Source organism: Carettochelys insculpta, chromosome 1 (genome assembly GCF_033958435.1).
Source record: "Carettochelys insculpta isolate YL-2023 chromosome 1, ASM3395843v1, whole genome shotgun sequence".
Taxonomy (NCBI): domain Eukaryota; kingdom Metazoa; phylum Chordata; order Testudines; family Carettochelyidae; genus Carettochelys; species Carettochelys insculpta.
The window spans coordinates 287,241,411-287,257,440 of NC_134137.1; the positions used below are offsets into that span (position 1 = coordinate 287,241,411).

Consider the following 16,030-nt stretch of genomic DNA (forward strand, 5'->3'; position numbering starts at 1 on the left):
AACTTCCTGCTATGTGATTTTCTTTGAAGGCAGATTTTCAAACGGAAGTTCAATGTCTCAGCAATTTCTGACTCATGACTAACTTCATCCCTCTCTTGAGGGAATTCGCTCAGTTCATGAAGGCTATGTCTACAACTGCAATTGATCCATTAAACTTTTGCTGTTCACGGGTGTTTAACCCCCACCCTCCAGCCCCAACAACAAAAGTTTTACTACAAGTGCAATTGTAAAAGCCACATTCTCAGCAGGAGTGCTTTCCTGCTGACAAAGCAACAGCCACTCTTGGGGGCTAGAAGTATTTTCTCTGCAAGAGTGCTGGCAAATAGTATTCACACATGCCCAGTTTTAGCCAAGACTACCGACAGGGGTGGTCAAAGGGGGCAGTTGCACCTGGGCCTAGTGTTTCAAAAGGGCCCAGACTTCCAGCTGCCACCATTCCTGCTGCTGTGCCAGTGGCAGGGGCTGGAGCTCCAGGCCCTTTTGAAATGCAATGGCTACACTGCTCTGAGGGCAGGGCTGCTATACAGACTGCCCCAGGCTCCACCCCTTCTGTCCTTGGCCTAGCCACGTCCTCTCTTGGCCATGCGCCATCCTGGGGTGTGGAGCAGGGGCCCCCTCCATCCTTGCCCCGAGGCCCACAATGGCTGTCAGATCCACTGTGTTAGCAATCGGGCTGCCGACACTGCCTTTTTGCTAAAAGCTGCACAGTATAGCCCTAGCCTAATGCTCTTAAACACAGGACAAACTTTAAGCCTGTGTTTAAGTCACACCAAAGTCAACAGGTTTTAAGCAGGCCATTGAAGTTAACCGTGCACTTAAGTGCTTTGCTGAATAAGGATGCATGGTCAAACGGGTGTAGATATGTGAGCAGAGTTGTAAGCGACACCATCACAGGACCTAACCACATCAACCACACCATCAGGGGCTCATTCTGCTGCACATCTACTCATGTAATATATGCCATCCTGTGCCAGCAATGCCCCACTGCCATGTACATTAGCCCAACTGGATGGTCACTATGTAAAAGAATAAATGGACATAAATCAGACATCTGGAACGGTAATGCACAGAAATCTGTGGGAGAGCACTTCAATCTCCCTGGCCACTCAATAACAGATTTAAAAGTAGCCATCCTGCAACAAAAACATTTCCAGAACAGACTCCAAAGAGAAACTGCTGAGCTACAATTCATTTGCAAATGTGACACCATCAACCAAGGATTGAACAGAGACGGAGTGGCTGGCCAATTACAGAAGCAGTTTCTCCTCTCTTGAGATGTGTCTATGCGTAAGCACCCTTTCGAAAGGCCAAAAATCAAATGAGGGCATTCAAAAGCATGGCTTTTGAAAGATAGCCACCACACATAAAAATCGGATCGAACCTTTGATCTGCCTTTTTAAAGACTGCTGCGTTCTTTCAAAAGGGGCGTCCACACAGCTCCAGGCACTCTCAGGGCCAGATGAATACCCAGAGACCAGCTACTCCAAGATCGGCCCAAAAAAGCCAAGAACAGAACACCACTGGTCATCACCTACAGCCCCCAACTCAGACCACTGCAACGAATTATTAAAGACCTACAACCTATACTTAATCAGGATGCTACACTCCAGAAGGCCCTGGGTGACAGGCCTGTTCTCTCCTACAGACAACCTCCCAACCTCATGAGGATCCTCACTAACAGCCACAGTCTATACCCCAGGAACACCAGTCCTGGAACCTTTCCCTGCAACAAAGCCCACTGCCAGCTTTGTCCGCATATCTTCTCTGGAAATACCATCACTGGACCTAGCCAGGTTACTCACAGAATCACGGGCACTTTCTCATGCTCCTCTACTAACATCATATATGCCATCATGTGCCAACAATGCCCAGATGCTTTGTATATTGGACAGACTTCTAACTCCCTTAGACAAAGGGTCACTGGGCACAAAACAGACATCAAAACACTCCAGATCCACAAACCAGTTAGTCAACATTTTAATGGAATGGGGCATTCTGTCAATGACCTAAAGGTATGTGTGTTACTGAAGAAGAATTATCGCACCGTTCTGGAAAGGGAAGCAGCCGAGCTGGCTTTTATATTCAAATTCGGCACATTAACACATGGTTTAAATCGTGATGGGAACTTTCTGAGTCACTATAGGGGCTCGTCTGCATACTTGGCTCAGTCTAATTCTTGACCTTCCCCCCCACCCCTCCACTCTCTGATTTGCTCACCTTGATCATCTTTTTCTGATTTGTCCTCCTTGCTTACTGTTTTTGGTTCTCTGTGCCTTAAATATTGAGTCTGTTCTGGTCTGGCTATGGTCTGAAGAAGTGGGTCTGTCCCACAAAAGCTCACCTAATAAACTATTTTGCTAATCTTTAAAGTGCTACTTGACTGCTTTTTGTTTCGAAAGAAGAGAGCTGGAAATGCCACGGACAGGGTCGCATGGCCAACAAGCCTTTCTAGGGCTGCAGTCAGCTGCTTCCTTAAAGGATGCCTCCCCAACACCCCCAGCCTGCACGAGCTGAGTGCTGCCCAGCTGCCCCCAGCCAAGCAGGCTCAGCGTGCACCAGCTTGGAGTCCCAGCTGCTGCTGCTGGCTGAGGACACATTGATCATGAAGACTGTGCTGGCACTGCTGTGCACAGTCGTCACAACTGCCCCACATCTACTTGAGTGGCATGGAGTCCCCCTGCCCAGGACCCCGCTGCCCCCCACAGGGGCTCCGGCACTTCTGGAGCCAACCCAGCAGCACCGACTGGTGGGAGCGCCTGGTGGTAGGGGAGTGGGATGATCCCCGATGGATCCAGAACTTCTGCATGATCAGACAGACCTTTCAACACCTCTGCCACTGGCTTGCGTCCACACTCAGGCACCAGGACACCTGCACGCAGCCTGCTCTCTCCCTCGAGAAGTGGGTGGCCGTAGCCATCTGGAAGCTGGCCACCCTGGCCTCCTACCACTCCATGGGACACCACTTCAGGGTGGGTGAGGCCACCCTGAAAGTCGTAGTCATGGAGGTAAGCCATGCCCGGTCACATGCCCTCCAGGGGGGTGGGGGTCCAGAGCAAGGGAGACCCCCAGTGGCAGAGGGTGTCAGGGGGCCGGGAGGGGGCTAGGATGGGATAGAAGGCTGGGAATGTCCCGCTGCACCCTCACAAGAGAACATGTCCTCCCTTCCAGGCAGGTTGTCCGAGCCATCAATGCCACACTGCTCCATAGGGTCATCCGACTGCGGGATCCAGATGCTGCCGTCACGGGATTTGCTGCACTCAGCTTCCTGAACTGCTTTGATACTGTGGATGGAATGCACATCCCCATCCATGCCCCGGCACACAGCACCGGCCTGTACGTGAACCACGAGGGCTACCATTCGGTGGTGCTCCAGGCCCTGGTGGAGTTTAGAGGTCAGTTCATGGACATCTCTGTGGGCTGAGCCGGTCGGATACATGACACCCAGGTGTTCCAGAACTCCAGGCTCTGTGGGTGCACGGAGGCTGGTACCTTCATCCCCCAGAGGGAGATTCTGGTCGGGGATGTCACCATGCCGCTCTGCATGGTGGTGGATGCCACCTACCCCTTGCAGCCACGACTAATGCGCCCCATACAGGCCACCTCGACCCCACCCAGGAGGCATTCAACATTCACTTCAACCAGGCCTGTCATGTGGTCAAGCAGGCCTTCAGGCACCTTAAGGGGTGGTAGCAGAGCCTCCTCTCACGGCTGGAGGTCAGGGTGCTGAACGTTCCCCAGGTGATGGGCGCCTGATGCAGCCTCCACAGCATTGTGGAGGGCAGGGGGAATGCCTTTGTGCATGGGTGGGAGGCCAAGTCCGGGCCCAGGTCTGAGCAGCTGGGTGCACCCCCCATTCGCCAGGATGACCAGGATGGGCTCCACATCAGGGAGGGCCTCCGACGCATCTTCGCTGATAGGCCCCAGTCACCTCCACCCACAACCATCCCACACACACACCCACACACCCATCCCTCCACAAAAAGCACGGCACGTGGGGGTGTTAGTCAAATAGAACATTTACTGCCCATGGCTGAAACTGTAACTATGGACATAAACCTAGGTACAGCAAGAAGGGGGGTGAACAATGTTCCTTGGGGGGATGGGAGGGACCTCAGCCTGGAGAGGGGACAGGAGGGATTAGTCCAGGGCTTGGGTGGAAAGCCATGAGCCCCACTGGCTCCAGGACCCTTTTCCCCCTGGTCTGGGGTCCTCGGCAGGGCGGGCTGGGGCGGGGAGCACTGGGAAGTAGGGCTGTGAGAGGGGCTCGTTGGAGGGGGCAGCAGGGGGCTCAGCAAGGCGGCGAGGAGGCAGGGCCACATTGGCTGCAGCGCTCCCGTGGGACGCCACTAATGTCTTGCAGGTTGCCTGTGAGCCTGTCTCAGGGCCACCCTCTGCCAGGCCACATCGGCTTCAGCGAGGTGAAGGTGCCGCTCTGTCTTCTCGGCCTGGCAGCAGCTGGCCGTGCCATCCTCTGCCCACCGAGGGGGTCTCCAGCTGTGGGCCCAACATCGTGCTGCATGTGGGGTGATGCCTGGGTGCACTCCACCACCACCAGGGGCTCCCCGGGATGAAGGAGGACACGGGGCTCTCCCACGGCGCAGCTGTATGGAGAGAAGGACAGCACGTCAGTCCCATATTATGGCCCTTGGGTCCGTGACTATGGGGACAAACCCCTCCCCAGGGACAACCTGCCCTCCCAGGGGCCACATCCCTCCCCCTCAGAGAACCATCCCCTCTCCCAGGGCAAAATGTCCCCTGCAAAGGCACAGCAGCCATGGGGCATCTCAGGCTGGTAGTGGTTCCCGGCTGTGGGGAACAAGCTCTGTGTGCTGTCTAGCCCCTGACTACCTCTTGCCACACATGCAGGTCACAGCACTGTCCACCGGGGCAGGTGCTGGCTGTTGCTGGAAGCTGTCACAGGGTGTCGGGTGCCATGCCAGGCCAGGAAGTGTCCAGCCCAGGACCGCTGGTCATATGTGTGACCAACTGGCAGCTGCATTGCCCCCACCCTGCAGGCCAGGGTGCGCACCCCCCCATGTACTTACCAGAGGGTCTCTCACCAAGGTCCAGCGATGCCCAGCTCCCCGTCACCTGGCTGGATGAACAGGAGGGCACATTGATCGTGAGGTCCCCCTCCTCGCTCAACCATTCCACAGTGGGGTCTGGCTCCTAGGTCCCCGGTCCTGGCTGCTCTTCCACCTCCGGCTGCAGCTGATCCACAGATGTGTCACGGACGGGAGGTGGTGGGGAGCTGTCCCGGGGCCCAGGATGGCCCATTACTCCCTGTCGTAGGGGCAGGTGGACAGACTTACCCAGGAGTGGCCAGCCTTCTTCTGGGCCCAGGCATAGCCCTGCCAGAGTTCCTTGCCCTTACTGCAGACTTGGTCTCCACAGTGCGCACTGGTTGCTGCGAGGTGAAGAGGCCGTGGGCCAGGTGGGCGAATGCTGCAGCATTGTCCACTTATCCCCCATTTCCCTGAGGGCCTCCTCTTTCTTGCAGAGGCCAAGGAGGTCTCTCAGCTCACGCTCCATCCAGGAGGGAGCCCTTTTTGTTCTCTCAGTTCCGGGCCCCTGGCCATTCTTGTGTTTTTTTCCATTTTTGAAGGGTGAGAGGGTGTGCTGCAGTCAGCTCGTGGCTGTGCTGCTACCATGTTCTCAGCTTCCTGACATAGGGTTTCTGGGTTCATATCGCTTTAAGGGTGGCTGGACGTAGGGATCATAGAGCTTTGCTGCTGCGGGCCAGAGTGTCCCCACGCTCCAGCTGGCCAGTGCTATGGCGGACTCCTCTTTTGAAAGGGGGTGCTCTTCTGGATACAGGATCGGGGTTGGGATTTCAAAATCTACACCACGTTCCTTTGATTTTCTTTCAAAAGAACATGTTTCATGCGTAGAGACTCTTCATGTTCTTTCAAAAGAGGGCCCAATATTTTGAAATTTCTTACATGTGTAGACCAAGCTTTGGTGTTCACACCTCCACATTAGCTGCTACAAGTGGGCCACGTCTTCCCTGACTGAATTGACCTTGTCAACTCTGGCCTTCCTCTTGACTAGGACTCCCACCTCTTCATGAGCCTGTGTATTTAAACCGTCCTCTGGACCCCCCAGCTCATGCATCTGATGAAGTGGGTCTTTGCCCACGAAAGCTTATGCTCCAAAATATCTGTTAGTCTATCAGGTGCCACAGGACTTCTTGTTGTTTTAATTCTTTGCTCATTCCCATTTTCTGCCATTTATGTCCCATCCCACATATCTGGAGCAGTTTCCCAACTAACATATCCAAAACTCCTGCATTCCTGGTGCTTTCAGCTAGTCACTGCTTGGCTTAAACTGGGTTTGTCTGTCTTCTCCTGAGATATGTTTTGTTTCTCTAGTATTGTCTTGCTTTGTTCCAGCTTGTGTCTTTTTGGTCCACTGCAACTTTAGAGACACACCACCTCACGAGCCACAGATCTCTCCCTATTCCCTGCTTGCTATTCAGGGCTTGTAACTTTCTGCTCGCCTGTAGCCAGAGGTGAAAGTAAGGGGGTGCGCCCAGGTGCACAGCTCCAGCAAAAGCTGGCTGAGCTGTGTCAAATGCCACCAGGTTACTATTTTAAGAGCTGGCAGGGACCCAGGTTGCAGTAGGACAGTACCTGTGAGAAATTTTAATAGTAACAGAGAGGAAGCCGTGCTAGTCTATAGACTATCAAAACAAAAAGCAGTCAAGTAGCACTTTAAAGACTAGCAAAACAGTTTATTAGGTGAGCTTTCATGGGACAGACTCACGTGAGGAATTTTGAGTTACTTTCACCCCTGCCTGTAGTAAATCACTTACACACACAGCCTCTCCCATGCTGACTCAGCTTCTCTGGCCAGCTGGGAAGGGGTGGAACTAAAGTTCTGCTCACTCTTCTTTCAACCCGCAGCTCCCTGGTAATCCTCTCTGGGAAGAAAGTAGGCAGGCAAGTAGCCCTGCTCTCTCCTTTATGCCCAGACCCACAGCCCAGTCGCCCCAGTAGGGATCTAAGCAATGGTTCTTACTCCTTTTCAATCCTTTGTGTGGGCATGTCAGCCAGGTCATCACCTTGCCCTTTGGGGCAGGGAAGTAGGTATTACTCTTGGTAGAGTCCTAGTGTTATGCAAAATCAAGTACATCTCTGGCACTGCATACACAATAAATAATTAGTCAAAACCTGAAATCTTCCCTCTGTTTTCACTCAGGTGACCACCCATTGACTTTGAAGGGAGTTTTGCCAGTGAAGACAAACTAAAAACTCAGCGAGGACATCAGGGCTTGGCTGGCTAAACTATCTGGATCTCAGTAAACATTTGGAAAAGTGCCTTGTGAAGCCTTACTTGGAAAGTGAATTCACATTAGCTTGGCGCTGGGCATGTCACATGAATGGAAAACTGGTGGTGGGGCCCTATTTAAGGCTGATAATGGTAAACAGCAGTGTGCTGAGTTAGAAGAGATGTCCATGGGTGTGCTACAGCCATCAGCGTTAGGGCCATGCAGTTTGAAACTGCGTGTAAAGAGACATCATGGAATTGAGGAACGAGGTAACAGTCTCTTCTTAAAGGGCTCTGGTGAGACCACACCAACTGCACAGTAGTACTGGGAGTGTCTCACTGCCAGACTGATGCCGACACACAGGAGTGGAGTCAATGAAAACAAGAGTGTGTGGGAGAGGTGGAGGCCGGGGCAGTGTTCCCTGGAAGCTGTGTGCTTGTGTGGCCACTCCAGAGAGATTTTAATGTTGCCCAGCTGAGCAGAGCGCCCACAGCTAAGCTTGTGAGTCCCCTGGTGGTGCACATTTGCAAGTGCCTTGGTGCATATAACAGAAATTATTCTGCACATGGATAAAAAATTCCACACGTGGATAGACAAAATGAGAGGGAACATTGGTGGTGGGGGTGTGGGATCCATGTAACGTGACTGCAAGTGTTGCCTTTAAGACTAGAGCCTTAGGACACTGGAGATTAGTATTTGCTCTTCCACCGTCCCTCTGCCCCCTGGCAGCTGCGTCAGCACTCGCCCAGCAGCTGTGCTCCATGCAGCCCCCAATTCTTCCCTGCTTCCAGACGCTCCCACAAAATCTCCTCCCCTTCACTCAACCCCCTGTCTCACAGCTGATTTCTTCCTCCCAACTTGGCTGCCATGCCCAGGACTCCCTCTTGCAGCCAGATCGGCTTCCCATGCTCTCCTTCTTGCCCAGCCCAACTGCAGGCTCAGAAACAGCCACAGGAAGGTGGGTTGTTTGAGGAGAGCTTGTCTGCACTCAGGGAGGGCCATTGACAGTGGGGCGGGAGTCAGGGGAAACCTGTTCAGAAGCCCCAGGGGATCTGCCTTCTAACCACCAATTCTTGGGGTTTTTTTACCTGGCACCTACCAAGGGTGAGAAGTTAGGCTGAAAATCCCAGTGGCGTAAGCGCAATCTGGCCCTTTTAATTGGACTTTTCAGCATGCACAAGGGAGCTGCAGCTGTACAGCCAGCGCTCACTCATCACTCTAGGGGAATGTGGCCATTGCTGGGATGAAAGTCTGCAGCTGTTTGTCATCTCACAACAGAACATGCTGGCGAGAAAGGCGCCATAGCCAGCTGGAGCCCCAGGACACATGTTAAGAGGCAGCGTGTATTGGGCCCCGTCCTCGTGAGATCATGAACTAGAGAGGGGTGAGCAGATCAGCTCCCTCTCTCTTGGACTTCCACCTACTGCTGCTTGCTTCTCCTGCTAGTCCTCTCTCGCTCTCTCCCAGCCTCGTTCCTCCCACCTGGGTGACTTCCTCCCTCCTCCTGGGGTTGTGGGAGGGAGTTGCCGTTCTTCCCCCTTGGATAAACCACTCTTGTACACACTCCTCTCCTCCACTGGGACTCACCTGTCCTCGGAAGAGTTTCGCTGCCTCCTGGTACCTGCGCATTCGCCCCGTATGCTCCTGGGAGGTCTTGTCTGTGATCAGGAGGAGGTGGGTCTGGACTGGGCTGCTGAACAGACCTATTGCTGTCTGCCAAAGACAAACGTGCCACCAACGGTACAGACACACCACAGTTAGGAATAGTTAATCTGCTGCATTACTGGAGTCCTAAATCCCAACGGCACAAATCTCCGCAAATCACAGCCCTGCCACGTTCAAAGTCAAAATCTGGAGGAACTGAGGCTGGGTTCCTGGAGGGTCCTAAAGTCACGGCTTGGATAACACCGAAGCCCAGGGTCTGGAGGCCCTGTGGCTGGGGCCTGGGAGAAGACAGGTTGTTCAGCGAGAGGGCAGGGAGACAGCCTGGGAACTGCGAGCTGAAATCCAGAGGGGCAAAACTCTGCAACTGGGAGGCCAGCTCAGCAGGCTGTCGCCTGGGGCGCTGGGGTAACAGGCAGCACAGGGAGCTAAAGGTTGCAAAGCCCTGGTTTCTGGAGGGGCCGGGAGTCAGGGGCTTGGGGAGTTCATGGAATCCACCCCGAAGGCTTGTCCAATGCCTCATTTCCTTCCTTTAACTTTAGCTTTCCGTGGTGGGGCCAGGCCTTAAAACAGGAACTCTTGGGTCAGTCACGTCTGCACGGGGCAGGTGGGAGTGCAGAGAGTTACGTTGCCATCGGCAGCTTGCCAGGAAGAAATGGGCTGGACACACACACGCATGCACACACTGGCAAGGGGGAAGCAAGCCGTACACACTGGCCCTCTGTGGAGACAACCTGGGTTGGCACTGCCAGTAGGTGCTTTTGCAGTCTCCAATTGGTGGGCATGTTGTCATCTGACTGTTCCCCCCCCCCCACACACACCCGCTTCCTGAAGTGCTGCAGCCTCTCCCTCAAACCAAACAGGAGTCTGGCCAGCCTGCCTCTTACCCACAGCCTCCCCGTGTGCCAGTCCAGGCCACAGCAGCCGTCTAAGTAAGTGCCTGCCAGCACTTGTGTGAGGGAGAGGAAAGAGTGAGCTGATTCCTCAGGACAGGGCCAGGCAGTGCACTTCTGCAAGAGCCCCACACGAGGGCACCGGGTCTCAGGTAGTGTGGGAGGGCCTCCGTATTAGCAGCTTCACCGTCGTAGCTAATTTCCGGTGGACTTTCATCCACCTCAGAACACCCCTGCATGGTGAGGCCTGGGGGGTTGGGAAAGGCCAGGACTGGAATAGGAGGGGGTTGCACCCAGGGTGCCATTTCGGGAGGGCAGCAGCCCTGCACTCCGGGCCATTGTCCTTCGTCCCGTTTTGCTATCAGGGAGCGAGGGGGAAGGACAGAGAGGGGGCGCATAGCTCTCACTGCGGGCTGATGAGGGAGGGGCAGAGGAGTGAGCCACGCAACCGGCGTGCTTTCCCCTCAAATGGGAAGAAAAGCAAACAGCATCCTGGCACGCAGGGCTGCTGCTCCCCCGCCCTTCTGAAATGGCACCCTGGGGCTGCCAGTCAAGAGTGAGGGGTGCTGGAGGTCCCCATGGAAGAGGTGGAACAGGGAACATGGAGCTGAGGTGACTCAGGACTGAGGTGCTCTGGAAGTCTGCTGGGGAGTGACCAGGTTGGAAGGCAGGAGGTGATGGAGCAAGGCAGGGCTCAGGGGTCTGGGGGGAACTGTGGGGGCCCAATGAATGGAAGGGAGGCAGTTCCACCAGGCTTGCTTTGACCCATGTGGCCTCCTTTTGTTTGGGCTTGTAATATACTTGACAGAAGCGAGTCTGTTGATACACTTGTGAGCTAGGATATATCTCAAACTGCAGAAGGGTGGGTATAAGAGCGGTGCCAAGTGGGTCCAAGAACTGGACCAGCAGGAGTCTGCCAGAAACGTGATGCACAACTAGAGCTGTGCCATGGGCTACTGAAGGAAACAGCATGGACACGCTCACTCAGACCCCAGGCGGGTGGGCTAAATAATCTGAGGAGCAGGAGGCAGGAAGAGGGGCTGGGGACTGAATTGAAGGAACAGTGCTTCAGGTCAGGACTGAAGTGCCTCTGCAGAGCTGCACATTGGAGGGCAGGGATCCAATAGTACACAATTAGCCAGCAGAACTCACTGCCACAGGACGCCTTTCAGGCCAATAACTCAGGACACCTATATGGATAATGAGACTATCCACTGCTACATTAGATTGCATGTGGATGTTTGATGAGGGATAAAAGCCTCCATGTTCAGGGCTTAAGCCAACTACTAATTGATTGCGTGAGGAAGAAATTTCCCCATGGGACATCATCTGCCAGGTTTCTTGAGCTTTCTTTGAAGCAGCTGCTACTGTCCACTTCTGGGGAGAGCATTCTGGTGTAGCTGGACCACAGGTCCAATACAGTAAGGTGAGCCCTTTGCTCCTATGATTGGAAGGGGGCATTGCCCATCAGGAATGAGAGGAAGCGGCAGAGCTGTGTGCATAGCTTCTGATGAACTCTCCTCTTTGGCCACCGACAGTCACCTAGTCATCATCCTATCATCCCCCAAAATCCAAGTCCCTGAAAAACCATTAAACTAGACAGAGTATAAAAGAAGACAAGGTGGGGATGGGGTGTTACGGGGACCTGTAGTTACCACATCATTGTACTCGGTCACCAGTCGCAGCTCATTGATGTGAATGAAGCGGCTTATCTTGGCGGCATCAATTTCTCTGCCTTCAGTGATCTCCAAATCCTCACGTTTGTCATCCACCTAGAGTGATGCAAAGAAGCCTAATGTCACTGTTGTTCTCCAGTCTCTCTCTCTCACACACACACACTCAGTTTGCCCCCACCTGAAACTCTCTGTGGGACCAGTGGGCCTATAAATCTGCTTTTTCAGTGCTCATACCATCTCGCTCTTTCTCCCCATCTTTTCCTCCAGCTTCCCACAGCAGGACAAACTCACAGAATAGTAGGAAACACTGAGGGTGCCAGACGTCCCTGTAATGTCAACCCTAACTCCACCGGAGCCAAAGGGGATTAGCTGACAATCTCTCCTGGGGCTTCTGGGGAGACAACATTAAACAAACTGAACTCCCTCCGTCGCTCTCGCCTGCGCCTTAAAAAAAAAAATCATCTGCATATTTCATTATTTCCAAAAGTAATAAACACTGGCAGAGGCCTTTGTGGATTTCCTGGAAACATTGTGCAAGCAGGAAATTTCTCCAAGAAAAGGAGGAATTTTTCCAGCACAGCTGAGAGAAAATCAGGCCTTGCAAAGACCATCTTTAAGGAACAGTCCCATCCTCTCTGTCATCACTATCTAGAAGCTGTTTGATTGAGAGTTTCTTTAGCTTTCTTCCCAGCGAATAGGGAGGAAAGGAAAACATTAAACAATAGCTGACCCCCAAAGCTTAACAGCTGCACACACAGTTACGTTCCAGACTAAATCAAGAGATTGGGCTCTTGAGCTATTGTGCAGGAGAATTTAGCTGGTTCCTTTGGGATTTAATTGCTTTTTCCAGATATGCCGCACTAGGTTCATGGAACTGGATTCCACCTACAAGTCGGATATTTTATTCAAGATGTCGGCTCACCTCACCCTCCCAATGTGCGTGTTAGCTTCTCCCATGGTATGCAGGCCTGCAAGCCTTTTTTTCCAGGCCATGGTCATTGTCACTGTGTCTCTCGGAATGCCTAAACCAGTGGCGTCCAATAGAAATTCAAGTATTGCCACATTTGTGGTTTTGTCCTTCCATAGTCACCACAGCACCCCACCAAAAATAAATGCCCTTCCCCCTCCCCCAGAGCTAGGCACTCCCATCCCCCCCGCTTTAACTCAATGCCCTCCCCCTTCCCCCCAGAGACAGGCACCCACTCCACCACACAAACCACCAGCGACTCACCAGAGCCACCATCACTGGAGCTGCGTGAGCCACACGGGGCTGCAGCCACGCGGGCTGCGCTGGGGCCACAGGAGCCACGCCAGGGCAAGAGATGCAGAAGGAGCCACCACCACTGCGGCCAGGTGCTTGTCCCACCAAGTGTTGGGGCAAGTACACGGAGCAGGCTGAGGGGACTCCACATGTGCGGCTCTAAGAAGCCACATTTCACCACAAGCATGGTGGACCTCGCGTATCCAAACTACGCAGCTTTTAGCAACAAGGGTGTGTGGACCCAGCCACGTGGCTGAAAGTCAGCGTGCGTGAACATTGTGCGCCTGCACTTTTCTTGACAAAATATTTCTACCCCCCCCCCCCCCCAAACAAAAGGGTTTCACTTTCTGGTCAGGAGAGTGCTCCTGCTGGCAAAGCAGCGTTCACACTTCCACTTGCTGTGGCAAAACTTTGTGCCTCATGGGAAAGGAGGCGGGGGGGAGATTAAGCACCTGTGAACAACAAAAGTTTGGTTGATCGAGTGCAAGTGTAGACATGGCCTACAGTCCTGTGTGCTGCTATGCTCCATTAAGTGACTAAACTACCTGCTCCTGAAATCACAGGGCATTGTTCCTCTCTCATATACACAGACATCAATCAAGGGTAACATGACATAAATCAGTGGAGTGTCACTAGTGCAATGCAAAACCAGTGGATGTAAAATCAAACGGGTCCCTGGGGCTGTCCCAAAGTTTATCAGCTCTGGAGGCAAAGGCTCCTGTTTATTTCAGAGGGCTTTGTATTGCAACCTACTGATTCCCATCTCTAAGAAATCATCTTCAGATATACTCTTGAATTATGCAAAGGCTGCATTTACTGGTTTATCTCATACATAAATGGCTGTCACAACCTCATAACATACAATTACCTCAATTAATTTTGTCCTTTTTCCACTAAGCATGCCAGATCCTTAGCCAGAACAGATCAGAGTAGCTCTTTTGGCTTCAACAGAGCAACACCAGTTTATACCAGCTGAGGATCTGGCCCAGGAGATCTGTCACTGTGGTTTAAGTTTTGTACCCTTTATGGTGTTTCCATGCTATGCAAAAATAAAGGAGCATTGTTTTGTGTCTTTGATTAATTGCTGTCCTGTCTTCTCATCTCTCAGATGAGTATTTTATTCCAAGTTCCTGTTCTAGTTGCTATTTTAAAAAAAACAAAGATCTGATCCTACTCCTACACACTTGTTCAAAAAGAAATCCCATCTAATTAATTTAAACTTATTTGTGAGGGAAAATTTTACAAGCAAATAGCCAGTCAAAATAAATTCTGGCTTGGGTATTCAATCTGGGTTTTTGGGTTTTTTTTTCTTCCCATTAAATGACGTGTCAGTTGCAAAGCTGGAAGAAGTATGGATTGGGAAGATTGCCTTTAATGTGAATTGTTTCAAATGGCTTGCAATTTCTTCTACCAAACAGCCTCCTGCCTTAATTATCCTGGAATTTTTCCCACTTTGCAACAACAAAAGATCCTTAAATGTCTTTGGAAGAAAATGATTATGCATAAGAGCCTGTAGCAAAGAAAAGCATTTCAATTTGTAGCACTTGCTGACAATAAATCCAGTGTAAACTGCTAGATCTTATGTGATATTAACTCATTCTCTCTCACACCGAAGCGGGAGAGATCTACCCATATTATATGCACTAGACTATCAGTAAATCACCTGAGCTCAGCTCAGAACATGATTGAAGCAGAGAAGATGAAAGTGGCTTTACACCATCTTTGTACCTCCTGAATTGTGAGACCAGGTGGGGATTAGAATAATTCCTGAGATGTCTCTAATTTACACTTTACTAAGGATCCCTCTGTGTGCTACAGGTTGCACCTCCCTTATCCGGTATGCTTGGGACCTGACGGCTACGTCTACACGTGCAGCCGACATCGAAATAGTCTATTTCGATGAATAACGTCTACACGTCCTCCAGGGCCGGCAACGTCGATGTTCAACTTCGACGTTGCTCAGCCCAACATCGAAATAGGCGCAGCGAGGGAACGTCTACACGTCAAAGTAGCACACATCGAAATAGGGATGCCAGGCACAGCTGCAGACAGGGTCACAGGGCGGACTCAACAGCAAGCCGCTCCCTTAAAGGGCCCCTCCCAGACACAGTTGCACTAAACAACACAAGATACACAGAGCTGACAACTGGTTGCAGACCCTGTGCCTGCAGCATAGATCCCCAGCTGCCGCAGAAGCAGCCAGAAGCCCTGGGCTAAGGGCTGCTGCCCACGGTGACCATAGAGCCCCGCAGGGGCTGGAGAGAGCATCTCTCAACCCCCCAGCTGATGGCCGCCATGGAGGACCCAGCAATTTTGACGTTGCGGGACGCGGATCGTCTACACGGTCCCTACTTCGACGTTGAACGTCGAAGTAGGGCGCTATTCCTATCTCCTCATGAGGTTAGCGACTTCGACGTCTCGCCGCCTAACGTCGAAGTTAACTTCGAAATAGCGCCTGACGCGTGTAGACGCGACGGGCGCTATTTCGAAGTTGGTGCCGCTGCTTCGAAGTCGCGTGCACGTGTAGATGCAGCTGACTGGTCCTGGACAAGAGAATTAGCTGGATAAGGGCAAGTGTAGGGCTTCTGCAAGTAGAAAGCCCTGCAATCTGGGGCTGCTGCAGCTCTCCTCCCCACTGCAGGCTGCCATACAGTTCCAGCCAGCTCCTGCCCCCCTGGCTGCCACAGAGTAGAAGGGTGCTCCAGCTCCCAGCCCTGCATCAGCCTCCCAGCCCCTGCTGCTGCAGGGCAGGCGGGAGCTCCTGCACTGGCCACTACTCCCTCATCTGACAACATTCATAGTCCTGCTGGACCGTGGATGTTGCCGGACAGGAATGTACCAGATTTCAGAGGCGCAACCTGTTTTAAAGCAGCCAGACCAGGCATAGTAAGCTATATTCTGGCCCACTCGCTTGCCTGGCGGAGACGTACCTTGCTCTCCCACCCACAACCACTTTGCTGTCATGCCCCTTCATCAGGGACCACCAGGGAATGTGCACGACCAAAAAACTACCACATATAATTCCTGAGTGATAAAATCTGCCTGTCGTTAGGCCCCGATGTACCAGCAGAGCTGGTGTACAGGCACGGCAGGGAACCCCAGAAGCAGCACCTGTCTAAAGTTGCCTCACATCAGGATATGCTTTGCCAGTGAACATCAGGGCACTGAACAATGTTTGCACAATGACACGATCCATCTTAGACTAGCACAGCTCTCTCTGTTACAATCTTACAGGGCACCAAGACAACATCTAGGCACAACATTAATA

At 52.5% G+C, this 16,030-nt stretch overlaps 1 protein-coding gene across 1 annotated transcript in view; it reads right to left on the reverse strand.

The window, feature by feature from the left end:
* The window catches only part of ERP27 (endoplasmic reticulum protein 27), a 37,622-nt gene that overhangs the window by 14,790 nt on the left and 6,802 nt on the right, over positions 1 to 16,030 (reverse strand). The window contains exons 4-5 of the mRNA XM_074983960.1: positions 11,481 to 11,597; positions 8,858 to 8,983 (exon numbers count right to left, since the gene is read on the reverse strand). Coding sequence (XP_074840061.1) covers positions 8,858 to 8,983; positions 11,481 to 11,597 — 243 coding nt within the window. The remainder of the gene's footprint in view (positions 1 to 8,857; positions 8,984 to 11,480; positions 11,598 to 16,030) is intronic.